This window comes from Lissotriton vulgaris, chromosome 2_1 (genome assembly GCF_964263255.1).
Source record: "Lissotriton vulgaris chromosome 2_1, aLisVul1.2, whole genome shotgun sequence".
Lineage (NCBI taxonomy): Eukaryota > Metazoa > Chordata > Amphibia > Caudata > Salamandridae > Lissotriton > Lissotriton vulgaris.
In genome coordinates, this window is record NC_141687.1 from 1,398,770,880 (window position 1) to 1,398,796,408 (window position 25,529).

The 25,529-nt window shown below is 40.5% G+C and overlaps 1 protein-coding gene across 2 annotated transcripts in view; it reads right to left on the reverse strand.

Moving 5' to 3' along the window:
- The window catches only part of LOC147732652 (uncharacterized), a 286,393-nt gene that overhangs the window by 124,298 nt on the left and 136,566 nt on the right, over positions 1–25,529 (reverse strand). Inside the window, exon 5 of one of the 2 annotated variants that reach the window (XM_086957165.1) lies at positions 23,295–23,405. In XM_086957165.1, the coding sequence (XP_086813291.1) occupies positions 23,295–23,405 (111 nt within the window). Of the gene's footprint in view, positions 1–23,294; positions 23,409–25,529 lie in introns of both variants that reach the window. The other variant, XM_086957164.1, reaches the window with a different exon arrangement.

Genomic DNA, 25,529 nt, shown 5'->3' on the forward strand with positions numbered 1-25,529 from the left:
AACAATCCCTTTTATTTTCACAAATTTGATTGAAATTCCATTTAGCCATGAAGCCTGTAGACCTCTCTAAGTACCGTGAGGTAAATTACTTCACAAAACACATCTGAAGTGTTGGAATTGACAACCAATGAAAATGTTACTTTCATTTTCTACTTTTATTACCTGACATTTGATTGGTTATATACCTGAATATATATAAAGGAAGAGAAGGAAACACAGCCATTTTGACTACTACTTGTTGTTGTAGATATCATTTAGAATATCACTAATAACATCAACTTGTTTCTAAAGGTAAGTTGTTATTTTTAAAACTGAAGTATATTGTGCACTATAAGTAAATATGGTAAACTTTTTCAGATAGTTATATACTATCCCTCTGTAAGAGTTAGACATTGAGAAAGGCTTCTTTATTATAATTATGGACTGATTTAGGTTTCTGTGGTATAATTATGAATTTACTTAGGCTTCTTCACAGGCACTTTTTAATAGTACTACTTCACGCCTGAAACCATACAGTGCCCATAGATTACTTCTCTGTTATAAACTCACAAGTGCCTGTCTGAACTTAAACCCAACAGTGCCCTATCTCTACTGATATATTTATTTTTTATGCAAATTACAGCAATAAAATGGAAGGTGAGCAAAATGTTTCCTTCGAAATTGTTCTGGAGAACAACACAGAAAAAGTTATTGAGGACAATGATGACTCAAATTTCATGGATGAATCACGGGACCATGAATTAGTTCAATGTGTAGAATCTGTGGATCATTTACTGCATTATGATGACGGTCAAATGTTGGAACTTATGTTCACTGAACAAGAACACATATCAGACAGTGAAATGCTAGACGTTGTATTAAATTTTGAAAAACAATCCGAAAAATAAAATTGTATGTAATATTAAAAAATTGTTTGAGTCTTTAATCATTTTTATATGTAATTCATAAACTAGTTAAATGTTAGAAATGTTATTAAATTTTGAAACACAATCACAATAATAAATAATTGCTTAAAAAATAAAAAAATTAAAAAATAATCAACAAAACCAACAAATAATTAACATACAGTATTAGAAAAGTCTTTCATTCTTTTATCCATAAAGTTCGCTGCCCAGAACGCTTTCCGGTTCGCGAACTTGGCGCTTACCACGCAAAAAAAAAAGTTTTTTTTTTTTTTTTTTGGACCCTCCTAGGCCCTTTTAAAACCTCCACATAAAACCTAGGGGGTCAACGAGGATCTATTATGCCCCCTTATGGTAATTTCCCCCTTTGTTTTGGCCTCCTCTTGTCTCTCGATCCTACCGAGAGACAAGATGGCGGCCTCTCCGAACTGTTTAGAATGTTGACAGACACCGGAGGGCCAATCAGCTTCGCATCGCAAAGTTCCGATACGCGAAAGGTTCGCTAACCGGATCGCTGCCCGGAGCGCTGTTACAGATATATATCTTGATTTAAACGTTAATTTCTCAAAATCCACTGAAGCACATATATTGAGACCTAGCAAAGGCACATCGGGCTAACAGTCCCTACAATTTTGCCAAGTTTCGTGAAAATCCATTCAGCCGTTCGGGCTAAAAGTGAGTCCAACCGCCCTATGGAAATTAACATGGGAAAAACGCGTTTTGGGACCCCCCTTTTTTCTCGGCCCCCCCTTGACGAACCCCCCCCAAATTTCCAGGAGCTGCTCAGAAACAAAATGTGCCATTTTCCTGAAAATTTCAGCCGATTCTGTCCACAAACGCCAAAGTTATTAGACATAGAATTTTCAGAAATCCCATAGGGAAAAAATCCTAACTATATATACCTACTGGCGACCGCCAGTAGGTAATATATATATATATATATATATATATATATATATTCACTGAAAAAACCATAGGTTTCACACCAGTTATAGTTAGGTGGACATTTTACTCGCATAAAACCATTGAAATTCCCACGTTATAGTTAGTTGGACTCGGTATAACTTGCGCGTGCAATGCACTGCTGATGACGTCACATATTACATCACTCATGACATGGTCAGTGACATCACTCATGACATCACTGATGACATCTCAAATGACATCACTGATGACAACATCCTTGTGACAAAGTGGCAGACCTCCTATCAGCATAAAATAACCTTTGACACACACATTCAAAAATAGAAACTAACATTTTCTTAAAAAAGGAGAAACCAATACCAATTACAACAACTTATTAGGTAATTCCGACATCTACATACACATACACTCATTTACCAACAGTTCTATATAGTCACTCATGCATGTACTTACTCATCATAGGTACTCATACACCTATACATCCTGTTACACACTAATACTCATCCATATAGTTACTCACACACAAATTCACACATGCAAATAAACTATCAAAAAACCATTTACTTGATTATACTGCTATATACACACCACTACACATACTTCTAGAGAAACAGAAACATATTTACTCTCTTAAACAATCAATTATAAAAACACATACTCACTAACCCACCCATACACACAATCATCCACCCATACAGTCTTGCACACATGCCGTCTTCAAAATACATACAAATAGTGAGTCACTCATTCATGCATCTGTGCTCTAAGTAATATCCCCCACCGAACCATACAGACACTGATACTGCTACTCAAAAAAACAACTAATAACCCATATACACACTCATGTAGCTACTCACCAACCCATGCAGCCACTTATACACAAAGTGAGACACAGATACAGATATTTAAATATTTAAACATTACTCGCTAATATATGTATTCACTAAGATACATTTAATAAGTCAGTTAACCAATACATTTTTCACAAAAATAACATCCATTTTAGACATTTATTTACCCATTTATTCTTCCATCAACCTTTAGATATACATATATAAAAAATATTTATTTTTCAGAAAGATACACATTCACTGGATGATGTCATCAGTGATGTCATTTGAGATGTCATGAGTGATGTCATGAGTGATGTCACTGACCATGTCATGAGTGATGTAATATGTGACGTCATCAGCAGTGCATTGCACGCGCAAGTTATAGTGAGTCCAACTAACTATAACGTGGGAATTTCAATGGTTTTATGCGAGTAAAATGTCCACCTAACTATAACTGGTGTGAAACCTATGGTTTTTTCAGTGAATATATATATATATATATATATATATATATATATATATATATATATATATATATATATATATATATATATATTACCTACTGGCGGTCGCCAGTAGGTAGTTATAGTTAGGATTTTTTTCAATGTTAAATCTGAAAATTCTATTTGGAATAACTTTGGCGCCGGTTGACGAATCTGCCTGAAAATTTCCTCAAAATGGCCTCGCGGCGTTCCGGTCCTTCCCTGAAAGTTTGGGGGGGATTCGTCAAGCGGGGGCCGAGATAAAAGGGGGGTCCCAAAACGCGTTTTCCCCATGTTAATTTCCATAGGGCGGTCGATTTCACTTTTAGCCCGAACGGCTGAATGGATTTCCACCAAACTTGGCAAAATTGTAGGGACTGGTAGCCCGATGTGCCTTTGCTATGTCTCAAGATATGTGCTCCAGTGGATTTTGAGTAATTAAGGTTCAAAAAAATATATATATCTATAGCCGCGCTCCGGTACGCGCACCGGTACGCGCACCGGGCGCTTACCGCGACTTGCGCGCAGAAAGCTGATTGGCTCTGGGGTGTCTGTAAACATTCTAAACAGTCCGGAGCGGCCGCCATCTTGTGTCTCGGTAGGATCGAGACACGAGAGGTGGCCAAAACAAAGAGGGAAATGACCATAAGGGGGCAGAGTAGACCCCCCTTGATCCCCTAGGTTTGATGTGGGGGCCATAAAAGGGCCCCGCGGAGAAAAAAAAAAATAAAAAAAATTTTGATTTTCGCGGGGTGAGCGCCCGGTACGCGCACCGGTACGCGCACCGGTAAGCGTACCGGGGAGTGTACCATGGGGAAAAAGAATGACAGTTTTAAAAGTAGCTGTTTAAAAAAAAAATGTTTTGTTGTTTTTTTTTATACATACACATACATATATATAAATGCATATGCATATATATATATGCATATATGTGTATATGTGTGCGTGTAGAGAGAGGTAGAGAGGTAGAGGTAGAGAGGTAGAGAGGTAGCGGTAGAGAGGTAGAGATTAGTAGAGAGAGAAGAAGAGAGAGGTAGAGAGGTAGAGAGTAGAGAGTGAGTAATAGAGAGTAGAGAGTGAGTAGTAGAGAGTAGTAGAGAGCAGTAGAGAGAGTAGCAGAGTGAGTAGTAGAGAGTAGTAGAGTGAATAGTAGAGTGAGTAGTAGAGAGTAGTAGAGAGTGAGTAGTAGAGAGTGAGTAGTAGACAGTAGTAGAGAGTAAGTAGTAGAGTGAGTAGTAGAGAGCAGTAGAAAGTGAGTAGTAAAGAGTGAGTAGTAGAGAGTGAGTAGTAGAGAGTGAGTAGTAGAGAGTAGTAGAGAATGAGTAGCAGAGAGAATAGTAGTGAGTAGTAGAGAGTGAGTAGTAGAGTGAGTAGTAGAGACTAGTAGAGAGAGAGTAGTAGAGAATGAGTAGTAGACAGTAGTAGAGAGTGAGAAGTAGAGAGTGAGTAGTAGAGAGTAGTAGTGAGTAGTAAAGAGTGAGTAGTAGAGAGAGAGTAGTAGAGAGTGAGTAGTAGAGAGTAGTAGATAGTGAGTAGTAGGGAGTAGTGAGTAGCGAGTAGTAGGGAGTGAGTAGTAGAGAGAGAGTAGTAGAGAGTAGTAGAGTAGTAGAGAATGAGTAGTAGACAGTGAGTATTTGAGAGTAGTGGAGTAGGAGAGAGTAAGTAGTAGAGAGTAGTGGAGAATATTCCAAAGTTTGGCACAGCACCACTTTCACAATGAGTCCAATCAAATCATATCACTTAGAGTCCTTATTGAAGCGCTGAATCTTGGTGTATATTCAAATGCTTTTATTTTCCTTAAGTTTATGTACCACAGCCAGCCGAAAGGTTTCGTTCTGTACAACAGAACTTCTTCAGGGCGTTCTTATTTCCTTCAAGTTATGTCGGTATCCAGTTGTCATATAACTAGATATTTCTTCCAAATGTTAGACGAGACATAAGTATATTCTTATTCAAAGTGACTAGGTATCAATTTTACCCACACAATTCGGGCAGACTTGAGTAATTTATAGCATCCTCAAAGTCAGTCTTTCAAAAATTCCAAAGTATAGGACATGATAATCCAAATCCAAATGTTTCTCAAGAAAAGTAATTTACAATCGTTCGGAATATCGGTGTTTGGGCAGATATGATCCAGGGACCCCCAGTATGCAAGGGGAATTAGTCCCCCCTCTACAAACGCGCCAGTGGCCTGCATTGCAGAGAGGTGTAACAAGGGTGTGGCCTCATTACACTTCTCTGCAATGCAGCTCCCTCGCGCATACTGGAGGCTCCTGGTGGACCAGTTGACCCCAGGGACCCCCAGTATGCAAGGGGAATTAGTTCCCCCTCTGCAAACACGGCAGTGGGCTGCGTTGCAGAGAGGTGTAACAAGGGGCATAGTCTCATTACACCTCTGCAATGCAGCCCCTGGCGCATACTGGAGGTTCCAGGTGGGCTAATTGGCCCCCAGGGGCCCCCAGTATGCAAGGGGAATTAGTTCCCCCTCTTCAAACATGCACGGGGGCTGCGTTGCAGAGAGGTGTAAAAAGGGTTGTGGCTTCATTACACCTCTCTGCAATGCAGTCCCCTGGTGCATACTGGAGATTCCTGGTGGGCTTTCAGGTCTTATATAGTTAGGAATTAGCATTAAAAAAAACTTTGAAATTCACTGAAAAAACCATAGGTTTCACACCAGTTATAGTTAGGAATTAGCATTTAAAAAACCTTTGAAATTCACTGAAAAAACCATAGGTTTCACACCAGTTATAGTTAGGAATTAGCATTTAAAAAACCTATTAAATTCACTGACAAAACCATAGATTTCACACCATTTATAGTTAGCTGGAAATTTTACTTACATAAAACCATTGAAATTCCCACGTTATAGTTAGTTGGACTCACTATAACTTGCGCGCCTGTAATGCACTGCTGATGACGTCACATATTACATCACTCATGACATGGTCAGTGACATCACTCATGACATCACTGATGACACCATCCTTGTGACAGAGTGACAGACCTAATTTCAGTGTAATGTAACGCTTGAAACACATATTCAAAAATAGAAACAAACATTTTCAAAAAAATGGAGATACCCAAACCAGTAACAACAACCAATTCAGTAATTCCACCATCTATATACACATCCACTCATTCACCAACAGTTCTATATAGTCACTCATATATATACTCACTCATCATATGTAGTGATACACCTGTACATCCTGTTACACATCAGCAGTCATCCAAAAGTTACTCACACACAACTCACACATGCAAATAAACTATTGAACATCCATTTATTTGCATATACATTTATACACACACTACCACCTTACTTCTAAGGAAACTTACCCATACTTACTCTCTTAAACAATCACTTATAGAAACACATACTTATTTAAACAGGAACTCCTACAATCTCTCACTATATATACTATACTCACTTATATACATCAATACTCACATATACTAGATTAAAACATATGTCGTTACTAATGAAGACACTAGTGAGACAGTCATTCACTCACTAACACACACATATATACACACTCATCCACCCATACAGTCCTGCACATATGCTGTCTTCAAAACACATACAAACAGTGAGTCAGTAACCAACCCCTGCAGCCACTTATACACAAAGAGAAACACTGATACAAACATTTAAATATTTAAACAATACTCGCTAATATATGTATTCACTAAGATACACGTAATAAGCCAGTTACCCAACCAATTTTTTTTAAAAAAAACATCCATTTACACACTTATTTAAACATTTATTCTTCCATCGACCTTTACAAATACATATATAAAACAAATTTATTTTTCAGAAAGACACACATTCACTGGATGGTGTCATCAGTGATGTCATGAGTGATGTCACTGACCATGTCATGAGTGATGTAATATGTGACGTCATCAGCAGTGCATTACAGGCGCGCAAGTTATAGTGAGTCCAACTAACTATAACGTGGGAATTTCAATGGTTTTATGTAAGTAAAATTTCCAGCTAACTATAAATGGTGTGAAATCTATGGTTTTGTCAGTGAATTTAATAGGTTTTTTAAATGCTAATTCCTAACTATAACTGGTGTGAAACCTATGGTTTTTTCAGTGAATATATATATATATATATATATAAATTCTATGGCTAAATGAAACCCCTCATTTTGTTCCTTTTCAAATTAAATGTATTAAGTGTTACCACTTTATTCCAATCAAGATGACTTCAGGTGTGCCATACTTTTGTCATAAGTAAGACTGTTAGCGTTCTAGTTGTTCTTTAGAACACTCTGGGACATTCTGTCATTGGGCTTTAGTTGGGCTACATCTGGCTGATATTTGGGCTACATTTGTTTTTTTTGTCTCTGGTGGCCATCTTTGGGCTACATTGGGCTACATTTGGGCTCTAACATATATATAACCCAATGTAGCCCAATATATATTTTTTCAAAGTTAATTTTCGTAAAAACCACTGGAGCACATATCTTGAGACATAGCAAAGGCACATTGGGCTACCAGTCCCTACAATTTTGCCAAGTTTGGTGGAAATCCATTCAGCCGTTCGGGGTAAAAGTGAGGTCGACCGCCCTATGGAAATTAACATGGGGAAAACACGTTTTGGGACCCACCTTTTATCTCGGCCCCCGCTTGACGAATCCCCCCGAAACTTTCAGGGAAGGACCGGAGCTCCGCGAGGCAAATTTGAGGAAATTTTCAGGCAGATTCGTCAACCGGCGCCAAAGTTATTAACAATAGAATTTTGAGATTTTGCATTGAAAAAAATCCTAACTATAACTATCTACTGGCAACTGCCAGTAGGTAATATATATATTACCTACTGGCGGTCGCCAGTAGGTAGTTATAGTTAGGATTTTTTTCAATGTTAAATCTCAAAATTCTATTTGGAATAACTTTGGCACCGGTTGACGAATCTGCCTGACAATTTCATGAAAATGGCCTCGTCGAGCTCCGGTCCTTCCCTGAAAGTTTGGGGGGGATACAATAAGCGGGGGCCGAGATAAAAGGGGGGTCCCAAAACGCGTTTTCCCCATGTTAATTTCCATAGGGCGGTCGATTTCACTTTTAGCCCGAACGGCTGAATGGATTTACACCAAACTTGGCAAAATTGTAGGGACTGGTAGCCCGATGTGCCTTTGCTATGTCTCAAGATATGTGCTCCAGTGGATTTTGAGTAAATTAGGTTCCAAAAAATATATATATCTATAGCAGCGCACCGGTGCGCGCACCAGGGAGCGCTCCGGGCGCGTGACGCGAGGTGCGCATGGAAAGCTGATTGGCTCTCGGGTGTCTGTAAACATTCGAAACAGTCCAGAGCGGTCGCCATCTTGTGTCTCGGTAAAATCGAGACATAAGAGGTGGCTAAAACAAAGTGGGAACTGACCATAAGGCGTCAGGGATAGACCCCTTTGACCCCCTAGGTTTGATGTGGGGGCTATAAAAGGGCCCCGCGAGGCATTTAAAATATTTTTTTTTTTGTCGTTTTGCGCGGGGGAAGCGCCCGGTGCGCGCACCGGGGAGCGGCCCTGGGAGCGTACTATGAGGAAAAAAGGTGACAGAGTTTTTAAAAAATGAAGTTTTGATTTAGAAATTGGAGGTAGTTCTAAAAAGAACTTTTTTTTTTCTTCGTTTTGTTGTTTTATATTTTTTTTGTGTTTTTTGAACTTTTTGAACTTTTTTTGGCTTTTCAAAACAGTTTTATATTTTTTTTGTATTTTTTTAGGGGGAGAAACAAAAAAAGGGAATTGAAACTGGCTCAACTGGAGCAAAAAAACAAAAAACCCAAAAAATTACTTCTTTTTGGGGCACTTGTGATTATCACCTGCAAGGACGATGAGTTTCACACTTTGTTCCCCATAGGAGATAAGCTTGCCACAAGCAGTGCAAGTAATTTTAAAATCAGCAAATCTCGGCTGAATGCAAGGCATCACCTCGGATGTTTCTGGTTCCGAGGAAGTGGGTTGGTTTCTTTGGGAGGGGGTCCTTGATGAATGGGGGAGGTTACTGGCCAGTTCCCGGAACTCTGCACGAGAGTAGTTGTTTGGATGCTTTCTTGTCATGTGCCGAATCATGGTATAGTTACCAAAAGAATATTTCTTATTTGGGTTGCCCCGTGAAAGTTCATCATTGCAGATGAGGCAAGTCACTTTGGGCGCATTCACCTTTTTTTTCCCCTCTGGAATTGAAAAAAACTGCCAAATAAAGTGTGGTTTGGGTTTATAAGGTGTATTTTCTTCTGGCAGCCATCTTCTTCTCCCCTCCTCCTCTTCCTCTTCCTCTTCCTCCTCCTGTTCTTGACCACCAATATAATTTGGAGCTGGTCCTCTTGGTTGTTGTGGTGGTGGTGGTGGGGCAGATGCACCAGCTGATGCTACTAATGAAGCCATTATTTAGAGCAAAAAAGTAGACAGAGCAACAAACAGGTCTTCCTCAGTCAAAGGACAAAGTCAGAATAAGGAAAAAAGGTGGGGTCTTTCATCATTTAGAAAAAAAAAACTGTCCTGAACCAATGAGAAGTGTTATTTTCAGGTCACAAGACCAGGGGCTTCATCATTATGAAACCAAAACTGTTATGAACCAATGAAAAGTGTTATTTTCTGCTCACATGACCCGACGCGCTTACGCTACGCGCCCGGGGCGCGCCCGGGGGCGCGCCCCGGGTCGCGCAGCGTAAGCGCGTCGGAAGTTTACGTTGTGCGATCGTATTCGCTCGAGTACTTCCGGGTGCGCTTACGCCGTGCGTATCACGCGGTCGCGGCTACGCGATACGTCACGATCATGTTTTCGTTTGCGATATTGGCGCTCACGGGACGCTCCCCGGAGCGCGCCCCGGGGCGCTTTGTAAAAATACGCTTTTCGGGGCGCTCCCCGGGGCGCGCTCCGGGAGCGCTCCCCAAAATAATTAAAAAAAAAAAAATTGGGATAATTGTAGGGACAGGTAGCCCTATTCTGAAGTGGTTTGTAAAAAACATTAACTTTAGAAAAATATGTATTGTGCTACATTGGGCTTAATATATGTTAGAGCCAAAATGTAGCCCAAATGTAGCCCAAAGTAGCCCAATGTAGCCCAAAGATGGCCACCAGAGATCAAAAATTGAAAATGTAGCCCAAAATTCAACTAGATGTAGCCCAACTGTAGCCCAATGAGAGAATGTACCAGAGTGTTAAAAAGAACAACTAGAGTGCTAACAGTCTTATTTATAAAGTGAAACTTATAGTTAGGAATTAGCATTAAAAAAACCTTTGAAATTCACTGAAAAAACCATAGGTTTCACACCAGTTATAGTTAGGAATTAGCATTTAAAAAACCTATTAAATTCACTGAAAAAACCATAGGTTTCACACCAGTTATAGTTAGCTGGAAATTTTACTGATATAAAACCATTGAAATTCCCACGTTATAGTTAGTCGGACTCACTATAACTTGCGCGTGCAATGCACTGCTGATGACATCACATATTACATCACTCATGGCATGGTCAGTGACATCACTCATGACACCATCCTTGTGACATATTGACAGACCTCCTTTCACTATAATGTAACCCTTGAGACACATATTCAAAAATAGAAACTGAAATTTTTTAAAAAAAGGAGATACCTATATCAGTTACAACAAGCAATTCAGTAATTCCACTATCTATATACACATCCACTCATTCACCAACAGTTCTATATAGTCACTCATACATATACTCACTCATCATATGAAGTGATACACCTATACATCCTGTTACACACCGACATTCATCCAAAAGTTACTCACACACATATTCACACGTGCAAATAAACTATTGAACAACGATTTATTTGAATATAGAGTTATACACACACTTCCACCTTACTTCTATTGAAAATTACACATATTTATTCTCTTAAACAATCACTTATAGAAACACATACTTATTTAAACAGGAAATCTTACAATCTCTTACTCTCACATATACTCACTTATATACATCAATATTCATATATACTAGATTAAAACATATGTAGTTACTGATAAAGACACTAGTGAGACAGTCATTCACTCACTAACAAACACATATAGACACTCATCCACCCATACAGTCCTGTACATATGCTGTCTTCAAAACACATACAAACAAAGAGTCAGTCACTCATGCATCTATGTGCTAAGTAATACCCCCACCAAACCATATAGACACTCATACTGATACTAATAAAAATATCAAATAACCCATATACATACGCATGTAGCTACTTATCAACACATGTAGTCACTTATACACAAAGTGAAACACTAATATATGTATTTAAATATTTAAACATAACTCACTAATATTTATTTTTCAGAAAGACACATATTCACTGGATGGTGTCATCAGTGATGTCATGAGTGATGTCACTGACCATGTCATGAGTGATGTAATATGTGATGTCATCAGCAGTGCATTGCACGCGCAAGTTATAGTGAGTCCGACTAACTATAACGTGGGAATTTCAATGGTTTTATATCAGTAAAATTTCCAGCTAACTATAACTGGTGTGAAACCTATGGTTTTTTCAGTGAATTTAATAGGTTTTTTAAATGCTAATTCCTAACTATAACTGGTGTGAAACCTATGGTTTTTTCAGTGAATTTCAAAGGTTTTTTTAATGCTAATTCCTAACTATAAGTTTCACTTTATAAATAAGACTGTTAGCACTCTAGTTGTTCTTTTTAACACTCTGGTACATTTTCTCATTGGGCTACAGTTGGGCTACATCTAGTTGAATTTTGGGCTACATTTTCAATTTTTGATCTCTGGTGGCCATCTTTGGGCTACATTGGGCTACTTTGGGCTACATTTGGGCTACATTTTGGCTCTAACATATATTAAGCCCAATGTAGCACAATACATATTTTTCTAAAGTTAATGTTTTTTACAAACCACTTCAGAATAGAGCTACCTGTCCCTACAATTTTCCCAATTTTTTTTAAAAAAATTATTTTGGGGAGCGCTCCCGGAGCGCGCCCCGGGGAGCGCCCCGAAAAGCGTATTTTTACAAAGCGCCCCGGGGCGCGCTCCGGGGAGCGTCCCGTAAGCGCCAATATCGCAAACGAAAACATAATCGTGACGTATCGCGTAGCCGCGACCGCGTGATACGCACGGCGTAAGCGCACCCGGAAGTACTCGAGCGAATACGATCGCACAACGTAAACTTCCGACGCGCTTACGCTGCGCGACCCGGTAGCGTAAGCGCGTCGGGTCATGTGACCTGAAAATAACACTTTTCATTGGTTCATAACAGTTTTGGTTTCATAATGATGAAGCCCCTGGTCTTGTGACCTGAAAATAACACTTCTCATTGGTTCAGGACAGTTTTTTTTTCTAAATGATGAAAGACCCCACCTTTTTTCCTTATTCTGACTTTGTCCTTTGACTGAGGAAGACCTGTTTGTTGCTCTGTCAACTTTTTTGCTCTTTGAGTAATATTTTGTACTATAAAATGGCTTCATTAGTAGCATCAGCTGGTGCATCTGCCCCACCACCACCACCACAACCACCAAGAGGACCAGCTCCAAATTATGTTGGTGGTCAAGAACAGGAGGAGGAAGAGGAAGAGGAAGAGGAGGAGGGGAGAAGAAGATGGCTGCCTGAAGAAAACACACCTTATAAACCCAAACCACACTTCATTTGGCAGTTTTTTTCAATTCCAGAGGGGAAAAAAAAGGTGAATGCGCCCAAAGTCACTTGCCTCATCTGCAATGATGAACTTTCACGGGGCAACCCAAATAAGAAATATTCTTTTGGTAACTATACCATGATTCGGCACATGACAAGAAAGCATCCAAACAACTACTCTCGTGCAGAGTTCCGGGAACTGGCCAGTAACCTCCCCCATTCATCAAGGACCCCCTCCCAAAGAAACCAACCCACTTCCTCGCAACCAGAAACATCTGAGGTGATGCCTTGCATTCAGCCGAGGTTTGCTGATTTTAAAATTACTTGCAAAGCTTGTGGCAAACTTATCTCCTATGGGGAACAAAGTGTGAAACTCATCGTCCTTGCAGGTGATAATCACAAGTGCCCCAAAAAGAAGTAATTTTTTGGGTTTTTTGTTTTTTTGCTCCAGTTGAGCCAGTTTCAATTCCCTTTTTTTGTTTCTCCCCCAAAAAAATACAAAAAAATATATAAAACTGTTTTGAAAAGCCAAAAAAAGTACAAAAAGTTCAAAAAACACAAAAAAAATATAAAACAACAAAAAGAAGAAAAAAAAAAGTTCTTTTTAGAACTACCTCCAATTTCTAAATCAAAACTTCATTTTTTAAACACTCTGTCACCTTTTTTCATCATAGTGCGCTCCCAGGGCCGCTCCCCGGTGCGCGCACCGTGCGCTTCCCCCGCGCAAAACGAAAAAAAAAAAATATTTTAAATGCCCCGCGGGGCCCTTTTATAGCCCCCACATCAAACCTAGGGGGTCAAAGGGGTCTATCCCTGACGCCTTATGGTCAGTTCCCACTTTGTTTTAGCCACCTCTTATGTCTCGATTTTACCGAGACACAAGATGGCGACCGCTCTGGACTGTTTCGAATGTTTACAGACACCCGAGAGCCAATCAGCTTTCCATGCGCACCTCGCGTGGCGCGCCTGGAGCGCTCCCCGGTGCGCGCACCGGTGCGCTGCTATAGATATATATATTTTTTTGAACCTAAATTACTCAAAATCCACTGGAGCACATATCTTGAGACATAGCAAAGGCACATCGGGCTACCAGTCCCTACAATTTTGCCAAGTTTGGTGGAAATCCATTCAGCCGTTCGGGCTAAAAGTGAAATCGACCGCCCTATGGAAATTAACATGGGGAAAACGCGTTTTGGGACCCCCCTTTTATCTCGGCCCCCGCTTGACAAATCCCCCCCAAACTTTCAGGGAAGGACCGGAACGCCGCGAGGCCATTTTCAGGAAATTTTCAGGCAGATTCGTCAACCGGCGCAAAAGTTATTCCAAATAGAATTTTGAGATTTAACATTGAAAAAAATCCTAACTATAACTACCTACTGGCGACCGCCAGTAGGTAATATATATATATATATAGCCGCTCCCAACTCCAATGCAGACAGTTATCCACAGGAATAAAGAACTCGCGGGGGCCTTTTGAATCAGTTTATTGAGACAAACACAGCAACCAGCAAACAGACGCCTTTCGGTCGTAACCTTACTCTATGTTTACCGAAACGTCACACAGAACATCATTATATACAGTGTGCATGGAAATCAACAAAGGACAATTAAAGACTCAAATAGAGTGCAAAACATGAGCGCCATCTTAACATGCCTGATCCATCACAATACTAAATGAAAGTAAATAGATGTGGGTAATACTTGTGTGCTAAATATATAAAAAAGGAACACAAGCCAAACGGTGTCAATCACAACACGTAAAACAACTGATTGAGCCCACAGATGGGCATAACCACAAGAACCAAATGTTCCAAAATTCCAATTGCACGAACCTGGCAATGAAACAACATTCATAGAAGCAGTTCACGTTATACATGATGTATATAATAAATTGACATAATTCATTGTTCAATAGTCCATAATCATTAAACATTATTCATATTCCTAGGGAAGGAAATGATCAAATAGGGTACTGTAAAGTAGTAAGTCCAATCTTATAGTACTCATAGTCCAGTTCATATGCAGTTTAGAGTGGCATTAAAGCTAGTGGCAAGGGCACAGCAGATGAGCAAAGGAAATCTCGAAATCCAGGGCATTCTATGCAGACAGACATTATTCACCTAAATGGACTTCATGCATATTTAATCCCCCCGGCACCTTAGTTTGCAAGTCAATAATGTACATTGACTCCAGTCTACGGAGCCTTGTGAGTCTGTCCCCCCTGTAGGATTGTTGGGAACATGATTCAGGCCAAAATAACCGAGAAGATCCCTGTTGCGATGATGTACTTCGTCAAAATGACGTGCAACAGGGTATGTCTCATCAAATTTAGCGATGGCTCTCATGTGTTCCAAAATCCTTATTTTCATGGGGTGAACAGTACTCCCTACATATCGAAGACCGCAAGGGCAATAGAGACAATAGATACTGTAGGGTGTGGTGCACGTGAGAAACCTGTTGATTTTTTTTCCGGAGACCCACCCCTGGGATGTCATAAGTCAAAACCCTCTTACTTGATTTGCAGGCCTTACATTTCCCGCATGGGAAGAAACCTTGCATCGCGCCAAAACGGGATTTAGGAATGTCTGTCAGATGACTCTGGACCAACTCATTTTTTATGGACCTTGCTTTTCTGAATGTTATCAGGGGGTTAGAAGGAAGATCGACAGCCAAACACTCCTCTGTCTGTAGGATATGCCAACTTTTCCTCAAAGTTTTCTTAAGAAAGGAGGCATTTCTGGAATAGGTGGTAATGAATCGAAACCTGTTGGGAGCTCTTGTTGGTTTTCCTGTCTTTCTTTTTAAACAGGTTCTCACGCTTTATGGCATTGGCTCTTTCATAAGCATTGGCAAGGATGTCGGAGCTGTATCCCCTGACCTTAAAGCGTTCCACGCTCTGTTTGGCCGCAATTTGAAATTCCTCATCATCAGTACAATTACGCTTGATTTTAAGGAGCTCCCCATAGGGGATGCTTCATACAAGATTGATGGGATGACTGCTGGTCGCTACCAATACCGAATTGCCAGCAGTTGCCTTGCGGAATAACCTGCTTTTCAATTCTCCAGATTCAATGTAGATGTTGACATCAAGATAATTAACAGATGTCTCACTCACTTCACCTGAGAATTCAAGGTTTACCTCATTCAGATTCAATACCCTGATGTATTCCCTGGCTGATTCAGGGGTACCATTCCAAATGCTGAATAAGTCATCGATAAAGCGATGCCAGCTTATCACTCTCTCAGACCAGGAGGCATTGATCGCCCCCCAGGCCACCTGCTCCTCCCACCAGCCAACGAACAAGTTTGCATAGCTGGGGGCGAAGCAGGTGCCCACAGCTGTGCCCGACATTTGTTTGTATAATAGGGACTGAAAGAGAAAGATGTTATTAGATAAACAGAATTCAGCAAATTCTAGTACCAAAGCGCTGTGTAAAGTGAATTTCAATGGCCGTTGGTCTAAGAAATATTTCATGGCTTTCAAGCCATCCACATGCTTTATCGATGTATATAGGTTAGTGATGTCCAATACCATCATCTTATAGCCTTCCTTCCATTCCAAGAATGACAGTTTCTCCAGAAAGTCTGTAATGTCTCGTACATAGGACTTCAATGTTTGTACAAAAGGCAACAAAAGAAATCAACATAAATCGACAAATGTTCAGTTAGACTACCTTGTGATGCCACAATCGGTCTCCCTGGTGGCAATTCCTTATTTTTATGCACCTTGGGGAGGTGATAAAAAGTGGGGATAGTCGGATTCAAACGTCTAAGAAAAAGAAACTCATCCATTTCTAATAGACCTTTAGTATGCCATTTGGTTATCAACAGGTGATACTCCTCGATGCTAGATGAATATTCCTTGTTGGTGATGGGTAGATAAGTGTCTGTGTTAGTCAGTTGGCGAAGAGCTTCCTGATTGTAACTTGATCTGCTCTGTAGAACAATGTTCCCGCCCTTATCTGCAGGCTTAAAGATGATTCCTTTATCTTGGCTCAAGTTCTTGAGTGCAAGTTGATGTTCCTTAGAAAAGTTGTTGTTCTCCACTTTGATGTATTTTTGTTTCCCTCTGAACCGTGTCAAATCCTTCAATACGGCTTCCGAGAAAACATCTATTGCATCGTTGGCTAGTTGTGGATTGAATTGTGAAACGGGTTTGAATGGAGTTTGTCCTCCAATTTGTTCAATTCCCGTAATGTGTGGAGAGCGGCAATATATATATATATATACATATTCACTGAAAAAACCATAGGTTATAGACCATATATAGTTAGGAATTTGCATTTACAAAACCTTGAAAATTCACTGAAAAAAACATAGGTTAGAGACCATATATAGTTAGCTGGACATTTTATTGACATAAAACCAATGAAATTCCATATATAGTTAGTTGCACTAACTATATATCGCGCACCCGCAATCCACTGCTGATGATGTCACATATTACATCATTCATGACATGGTCAGTGACATCACTGATGACATCACTGATGACATCTCAAATGACATCACTGATGACATCACTGATGACATCTCAAATGACATCACTGATGACATCATCTAGTGTCTGTGTGTTTTTGTAAAGTTTAATTATGTTTTACATATTGAAGAATGAGTGGATGTATGGAAGACTGAGTGTGTGTGTGGCTGGCTGGGAGGTGTGTGACTCTGTGCATATCAATGTGTACTTGTATCAGTGATTGTATAAGAGAGTAAGTATGTGTTAGTATATGTGTGAAAAGTATGGTGTTCTGTGTTTAACTGTATAGATGAGGAAATCGAAGTGTGATTGATTCTTCACAGGACTGACTAGGTGTATGAGTGCATATGATAGTCTTGTAATAATGAGTGACTGTATGTATGAGTGATTGTATGGGTGAATGAGTGAATGTGTGTGTAGACGTAGGAATCAGTGAGTGCGTATGTAGTAACTGGTATTGGTGTGTCATGATGTCATCAGTGATGTCATTTGAGATGTCATCAGTGATGTCATTTGAGATGTCATCAGTGATGTCATCAGTGATGTCACTGAAGTATGGTGTTCTGTGTTTAACTGTATAGATGAGGAAATGGAAGTGTGATTGATTCTTTACAGGACTGACTAGATGTGTGAGTAACTCCATGGATGAGTGGCAGTGTGTGAGTGTCTGCATAGGTGTATGAGTGCATATGATAGTGTTGTAATAATGAGTGACTGTATGTATGAGTGATTGTATGGGTGAATGAGTGAATGTGTGTGTAGACGTAGGAATCAGTGAGTGCGTATGTAGTAACTGGTATTGGTGTGTCATGATGTCATCAGTGATGTCATTTGAGATGTCATCAGTGATGTCATCAGTGATGTCATTTGAGATGTCATCAGTGATGTCATCAGTGATGTCACTGACCATGTCATGAATGATGTAATATGTGACATCATCAGCAGTGGATTGCGGGTGCGCGATATATAGTTAGTGCAACTAACTATATATGGAATTTCATTGGTTTTATGTCAATAAAATGTCCAGCTAACTATATATGGTCTCTAACCTATGTTTTTTTCAGTGAATTTTCAAGGTTTTGTAAATGCAAATTCCTAACTATATATGGTCTATAACCTATGGTTTTTTCAGTGAATTTCATTGGTTTTTTAAAAGCTAATATCTATAGCTGTAAAATATATTCTTTATTACGTGACGTATCACGTAGCCACGTGAGACGCCTCATGACGTGTCGCATAACCGTGACGTATTGGCTCTGCAGCGCAAACAAAACCCGTAACGTAAGCGTGCCGGAGCACGCTTACAGATATATATATTTTTTTTTAACCTTAATTAGACAAAATCCACACGTGCACATATCTTGAGGCCTTGCAAAGGCACATCAAACTAACAGTCCCTACAATTTTGTCAAGTTTGCTGGAAATCTATTCCCTTAATTTTTTTTTACTGTTTCTCTTGGTTTTCCCCTTGTTACGCTTACCGGGACGCTACCCGGTACGCGAACCGGACGCTCCAAAAACACAAGATGGCGGACTCCCGTTACGCTGCCGGTTAGCTGCCCGGTTCGCGTACCGGGAAGCGCCTCTACCGCGAAAAATCGCGGGGGACTTTAATATCCCCCTCATCAATCCTAGGGGGTCAGGAGGGGTTTACCTTGCCCCCTTTCCTTCATTTCCCCCTTCTTTTTTCACCACATCTTGTCTCTCGAACCTACCGAGAGACAAGATGGCGGCCGCTCCGGACTGTTTACAATGTTGACAGCTACGCTGCCGGTTAGCTGCCCGGTTAGCTGCCCGGTGAGCTGCCCGGTTCGCATACCGGGACGCGCCTCTACGGCGTAAAATCGCAAAAAAATTATTATTTTTTTTTTTGCCCCGCGGGGCACTTTAATATCCCCCTCATCAATCCTAGGGGGTCAGGAGTGGTCTACCTTGCCCCCTTTCCTTCATTTCCCCCTTCGTTTTTCACCACATCTTGTCTCTCGATCGTGCCGAGAGACAAGATGGCGGCCGCTCCGGGCTGTTTAGAATGTTGACAGACACCGGAGAGCCAATCAGCTTCGCTTCGCGAAGTTCCGTTACGCGTCAGGTACGCAAACCGGGGCGCTAACCGGAGCGCTGTCACAGATATATATTTTTTTTAAACGTTAATTTCTCAAAATCCACTGGAGCACATATATTGAGACATAGCAAAGGCACGTCGGGCAAACCATATCTACAATTTTGCCAAGTTTCATGTAAATCTATTCAGCCGTTCGAGCTAAAAGTGAGTCCAACCGCCCTATGGAAAAATGAATGGGAAAACGTGTTTTGGGACCCCCCTTGTTTCTCGGCCCCCCCCTTGACGAAACCCCCCCAAATTTTCAGAGGCTGCTCAGAAACGAAATGTGCCATTTTCCTGAAAATTTCAGCCAATTCCGTCCACAAACGCCAAAGTTATTAGACATAGAATTTTCAGAAATCGCATAGAGAAAAAATCCTAACTATATATACCCACTGGCTATCGCCAGTAGGTAATATACATATATAAACATATATAATCTGCATATCTATATAAATATAAATGCATGCATACATATACATATGCATGTTATTTACATGAAAGTTTTAAAAACACTAATAAAAGCAAAGCTAAAAAGCCACCTCATTACAAACAGAATGGCTTTAACTTAAACGAGGGCGAGATCTGTTGCATTTTCAATGCTTGTTTACTTTGGTTCTATCAAGAAGGCATTCAGATGTTTCACACATTTGCCATAAATTCTGAATGTTAGCACTCTAGTTGCTCATTAGATCACTGTAGTAAAGCTAGTGCTCACCAGGGAAGTCTGCTGCTAATCATGGTTTGCAGCCATTTTCCCGCATTTTTTATCCCGCAGACTTTCAGTCTGCATACCATTATCCGGCAAGGTCATTGACCTCGCATACCATTATCCCGCATTTTTTCAAAACGCATGTGCATTTATCGCGCATGCCTTTACAAAGAATTACGTTTTAAAGGCATGTATGGTAAATGCATTTGCGTTGTGACAACCACGATGACGAGAGAGGTAAGTGGGTTTGTGTTAATTTTTTCGTGGGTTAGTGATTGTGTAGTGTAGTGTAGTGTTGTGTAGTGTAGTGTTGTGTTAGTGTAGTGTAGAGTTGTGGTGGTTGTTTAGTGTAGGGTCATGCTGGGGGTAGTGTTTTAGGGTTTAGGGTTGTGTGTAGTGTTTGCGTAGTGTAGGGTCATGCTGAGGGTAGTGTTTTAGGGTTTAGGGTAGTGTTGTAGTGTTTGCGTAGTGTAGGGTCATGCTGGGCGTAGTGTTTTAGGGTTTAGGATAGTGTTGTAGTGTTTGCGTAGTGTAGGGTCATGCTGGGGGTAGTGTTTCAGGGTTTTGGGTAGTGTTGTAGTGTTTGCGTAGTGTAGGGTCATGCTGGGGTGTAGTGTTTTAGGGTTTAGGGTAGTGTTGTAGTGTTTGCGTAGTGTAGGGTCATGCTGGGGGTAGTGTTTTAGTGTTTTGGGTAGTGTTGTAGTGTTTGCGTAGTGTAGGGTCATGCTGGGGGTAGTGTTTTAGGGTTTTGGGTAGTGTTGTAGTGTTTGCGTAGTGTAGGGTCATGCTGGGGTGTAGTGTTTTAGGGTTTTGGGTAGTGTTGTAGTGTTTGCGTAGTGTAGGGTCATGCTGGGGTGTAGTGTTTTAGGGTTTTGGGTAGTGTTGTAGTGTTTGCGTAGTGAAGGGTCATGCTGGGGGTAGTGTTTTAGGGTTTTGGGTAGTGTTGTAGTGTTTGCGTAGTGTAGGGTCATGCTGGGGGTAGTGTTTTAGGGTTTTGGGTAGTGTTGTAGTGTTTGCGTAGTGTAGGGTCATGCTGGAGGTAGTGTTTTAGGGTTTAGGGTAGTGTTGTAGTGTTTGCGTAGTGTAGGGTCATGGTGGGGGTAGTGTTTTAGGGTTTAGGGTAGTGTTGTAGTGTTTGCGTAGTGTAGGGTCATGCTGGGGGTAGTGTTTTAGGGTTTAGGGTAGTGTTGTAGTGTTTGCGTAGTGTAGGGTCATGCTGGGGGTAGTGTTTTAGGGTTTAGGGTAGTGTTGCAGTGTTTGCGTAGTGTAGGGTCATGCTGGGGTGTAGTGTTTTAGGGTTTTGGGTAGTGTTGTAGTGTTTGCGTAGTGTAGGGTCATGCTGGGGGTAGTGTTTTAGGGTTTAAGGTAGTGTTGTAGTGTTTGCGTAGTGTAGGGTCATGCTGGGGTGTAGTGTTTTAGGGTTTTGGGTAGTGTTGTAGTGTTTGCGTAGTGTAGGGTCATGCTGGGGGTAGTGTTTTAGGTTTTAGGGTAGTGTTGTAGTGTTTGCGTAGTGTAGGGTCATGCTGGGGGTAGTGTTTTAGGGTTTAGGGTTGTGTTGTAGTGTTTGCGTAGTGTAGGGTCATGCTGGGGGTAGTGTTTTAGGGTTTAGGGTTGTGTTGTAGTGTTTGTGTAGTGTAGGGTCATGCTGGGGGTAGTGTTTTAGGTTTTAGGGTAGTGTTGTAGTGTTTGCGTAGTGTAGGGTCATGCTGGGGTGTAGTGTTTTAGGGTTTTGGGTAGTGTTGTAGTGTTTGCGTAGTGTAGGGTCATGCTGGGGGTAGTGTTTTAGGGTTTAGGGTAGTTTAGTTGTTTAGTGTATGCTAAAGGCATATTCGTTCTAAAAGTTTTCGTTATTTTAATTTGCGGCCTAATAGTACATGCGGGATTTTTTTTGCGGACTGATGGTATGCGGGATTTCGTCATATATTCGCTAATCATACTTTCTATGGCAAAATGAACCCCTTCATTTTGTTCCTTTTTAAATTAAATGTTTTAAGAGTTACCACTTTATTCCAATCAAGATGGCTTCAGGTGTGCCATACCTTTGTAATAAGTAGGACTGTTAGCACTCTAGTTGTTCTTTAGAACACTCTGGGACATTCTGTCATTGGGCTATAGTTGGGCTACATCTGGCTGATATTTGGGCTACATTTGTTTTTTTTGTCTCTGGTGGCCATCTTTGGGCTACATTGGGCTACATTGGGCTACATTGGGCTACATTTGGGCTGCAACATATATATAGCCCAATGTAGCCCAATATATATTTTTCAAAGTTAATTTTCGTAAAAACCACTGGAGCCTATATCTTGAGACATAGCAAAGGCACATCGGGCTACCAGTCCCTACAATTTTGCCAAGTTTGGTGTAAATCCATTCAGCCGTTCAGGCTAAAAGTGAGGCCAACCGCCCTATGGAAAATTGCATGGGAAAAACACGTTTTGGGACCCCCCTTTTTTCTCGGCCCCCCCTTGACGAAACCCCCCCAAATTTTCAGGGGCTGCTCAGAAACAAAATGTTCCATTTTCCTGAAAATTTCAGCCAATTCTGTCCTCAAACGCCAAAGTTATTCGACATAGAATTTTCAAAAATCCCATAGGAAAAAAATCCTAACTATATATACCTACTGGCTATCGCCAGTAGGTAATACACACAAAATATCAGTGTAAACGTGTTTATGCCACACCAGTAAAAATAAACGTGGCCTAGTGAAACATTAATTGGAGAATGTGCATCAAGATACGCAGATCACAATATTTATTACTAAAGTTCAAAGGTTACATTCTATGTTATTACCATAATAGTGGTATGAATGATTCTAATCAATATCAACAATCAGATTTTTACGGCTTCACTTTATGGTACTGTGCAATTAGATACACCCAATGGTCTGCATAAAAATGTGTATTTATAAGTAATGCACACGAAAGAACAGCATGGCAGGAAACATGTATACAGATACACCAAGAATAATATGATATTCATTAACAGTGTTGAGGAAGGGAAGTGGGAAACAATTGGACCCTTTCGAAATTCTGCTAGAGGTCGTATGGTGCGTAGTCATGCTCAATAAACAGTATATTACACTCTGCGCATCTGCATATACTATTTTTGCAGATGAGAGGTACATTATGGTAATGATGGCTCATTATTTGGAATTAGATTGAAGGGCACATACCTACTCACAGCTCAAGGCAAAGTTAATGGTAAGTGTTATCTACTCACCTGCACGTCTACTTAAGTCATCATTTTGCTCAGAGCCCTGATGGTCTGTGCCATTAGCGTCTTCCTCTTCTTTAATCATCAATGAAGCATCTGGTACTACAACCATATCCTCTGCTGGGAAAACATACAAGAATTCTAACTTAAACACTTGAGGTTCAGACAACATGTGTTAAGCCCTGTCAGGGGTAGTAAGCCTAGTGTCTATTCAAGGCAGCTGGAGTAAGTCGTAGTAGAAAAAAGACTTTCAATATCTTTATGTTGGTTTAAGCTTGGTCCGGAGTCATGTAGTCTGTGGAACATCAGTGCAGAAGTATTTCCAACAGACCACAGTCTTTAATGTTCCAGATGAACATACCTGCCCATACCCAGGCATTAATGTATCCATCTCCCATGTGCAGTCATCTATCCACCCATACAGTGTTGTACCTACCCACACTCATGCATCGATTGATTTATCCACCCACATATCCATCCATCTATTCATCTAACTGCTTGAGTGACTGTGCCTGCATAGTTTTTAAGTGGTCGTTTCGCTTTCCACATTGCAGCAGATGCCGACATATAATATAGCCGCTATTAACAACAACCCTTTTCAGAAATAAAGTTTTAAGTTTGCTAAACATGCATTGGGGAAGCACATGTCTGTTCTCTGCTGTCTTAAGAGGAATGAACATTGTGAGGAACCTGTGAGACTAACTCAGAATTCAGAAGTGTAAAAAAGTGATCACAAAGTCTAAAGGCGAGGTGATACACACCAATTCCCTGCCACTTTCACCCACCTATGCCTATGGGTCCATTCATCCTCCTACATCAAAGAATCCTTTCATCCATCATTCTACTCAAGCATTCTGTGTATCCGACTATATGCCCACATCCATGTATGCCTGGATCTTCCAACCATGCGTAATACTCATTCAATCCAACCAACCAAACACATTCATCCTCTCATTCGTGGTTGCCTCCTGGAAACCCAGCACCACCAACAATAATCTACTGACCCATTGAAAACCCATTCACACAGAGCTATACCTGCACTTAAAACCATGCAACGTATGAAGGGGAAGTGAATAATATCTTCTGAACACGAGAAAGACAAAAGTAGAGTGAAAACAAGCAGAGAAAGATATATTCACCTACACCTATCCATTCACCGGAGCACAAGCATCCACCTGCCCATCAATCCAACCAGCTATCCCTCGGTCATTTGCCTAAACATTTACATTCATTCTTCAATCTAGCCACAGCTATATAGGAATCCATTCACCTGCAATTACCATTCATCCATCTACCCATACATTTATTTCTTTAGCACACCTTAATCCATCCATCCGGCCATCGTTGTACTCACATTCTGGAACACAGCACATCCACAATCTTATTTGTCATCCACTGTTTACCAGAAAGCGACTAATGATTCCCGCTTTCCATTCAAGGGCAAACCAATATAGAAAGGATTTAGTAAAGCTGTACTCGCAGATTTATTTTTTTATTTGGGTGCATATTTCTTTTTCAAATTTCCATACAATTATAAAAGTGACAGTCTACTGTTTCATTAAGTACTCCTTGAAGATCTTTTTGAATTACCAGATACGTCAATGCATAGGCAGTTAACATCCATAATATGCAAGTGCATGGTTGAGAAATATCTTTACAGCTAAAAAAACTTAATGTCAAACAACCCATAGCAATTTTGGGCGTTCCTTGACTATTTCTACCCTGGAAAGCTATTTACTCTTGGCCTTGCAGGGGTAAATCTACAAACGTTTCCAAGATGGAAATGGGATAAGGAACATTTTGAAAAAAGAAATCTCAAATTTGTGGGTTTGTACTTTCCAGATAATGCCCACCATAGAATGCCCACTTGCAACCCTTAGAGATTTACTACAAGCAATGTGCGTAATACTGGGGTGATTACAAATGAGAGTACATCTTTTTACGATGTGAAAAAATCCTCACATCTTTTTACAAGTGTAATAACTCATTTTGTGAATAGCAAACATGGGTTTTATACTGGTAGGCTTGTACGTGTGGGTAGGTGCAGGTTCAACACAACGCAATGGGTTGGGTCCTCCAGGTGCTCTTGTCATTTAGACGAAGTGTCTTGTATGCTTGTTGGTGTACGCACATGGATTCCTGTATCTATTGAGCAGTATGTGCAGAAGCAAGCAGGTAGGCAGTTTTGTGTCTCGTACATGTGTTTAAATGGTTGGGTGTGTGTTCATGAGATGTAGCTTT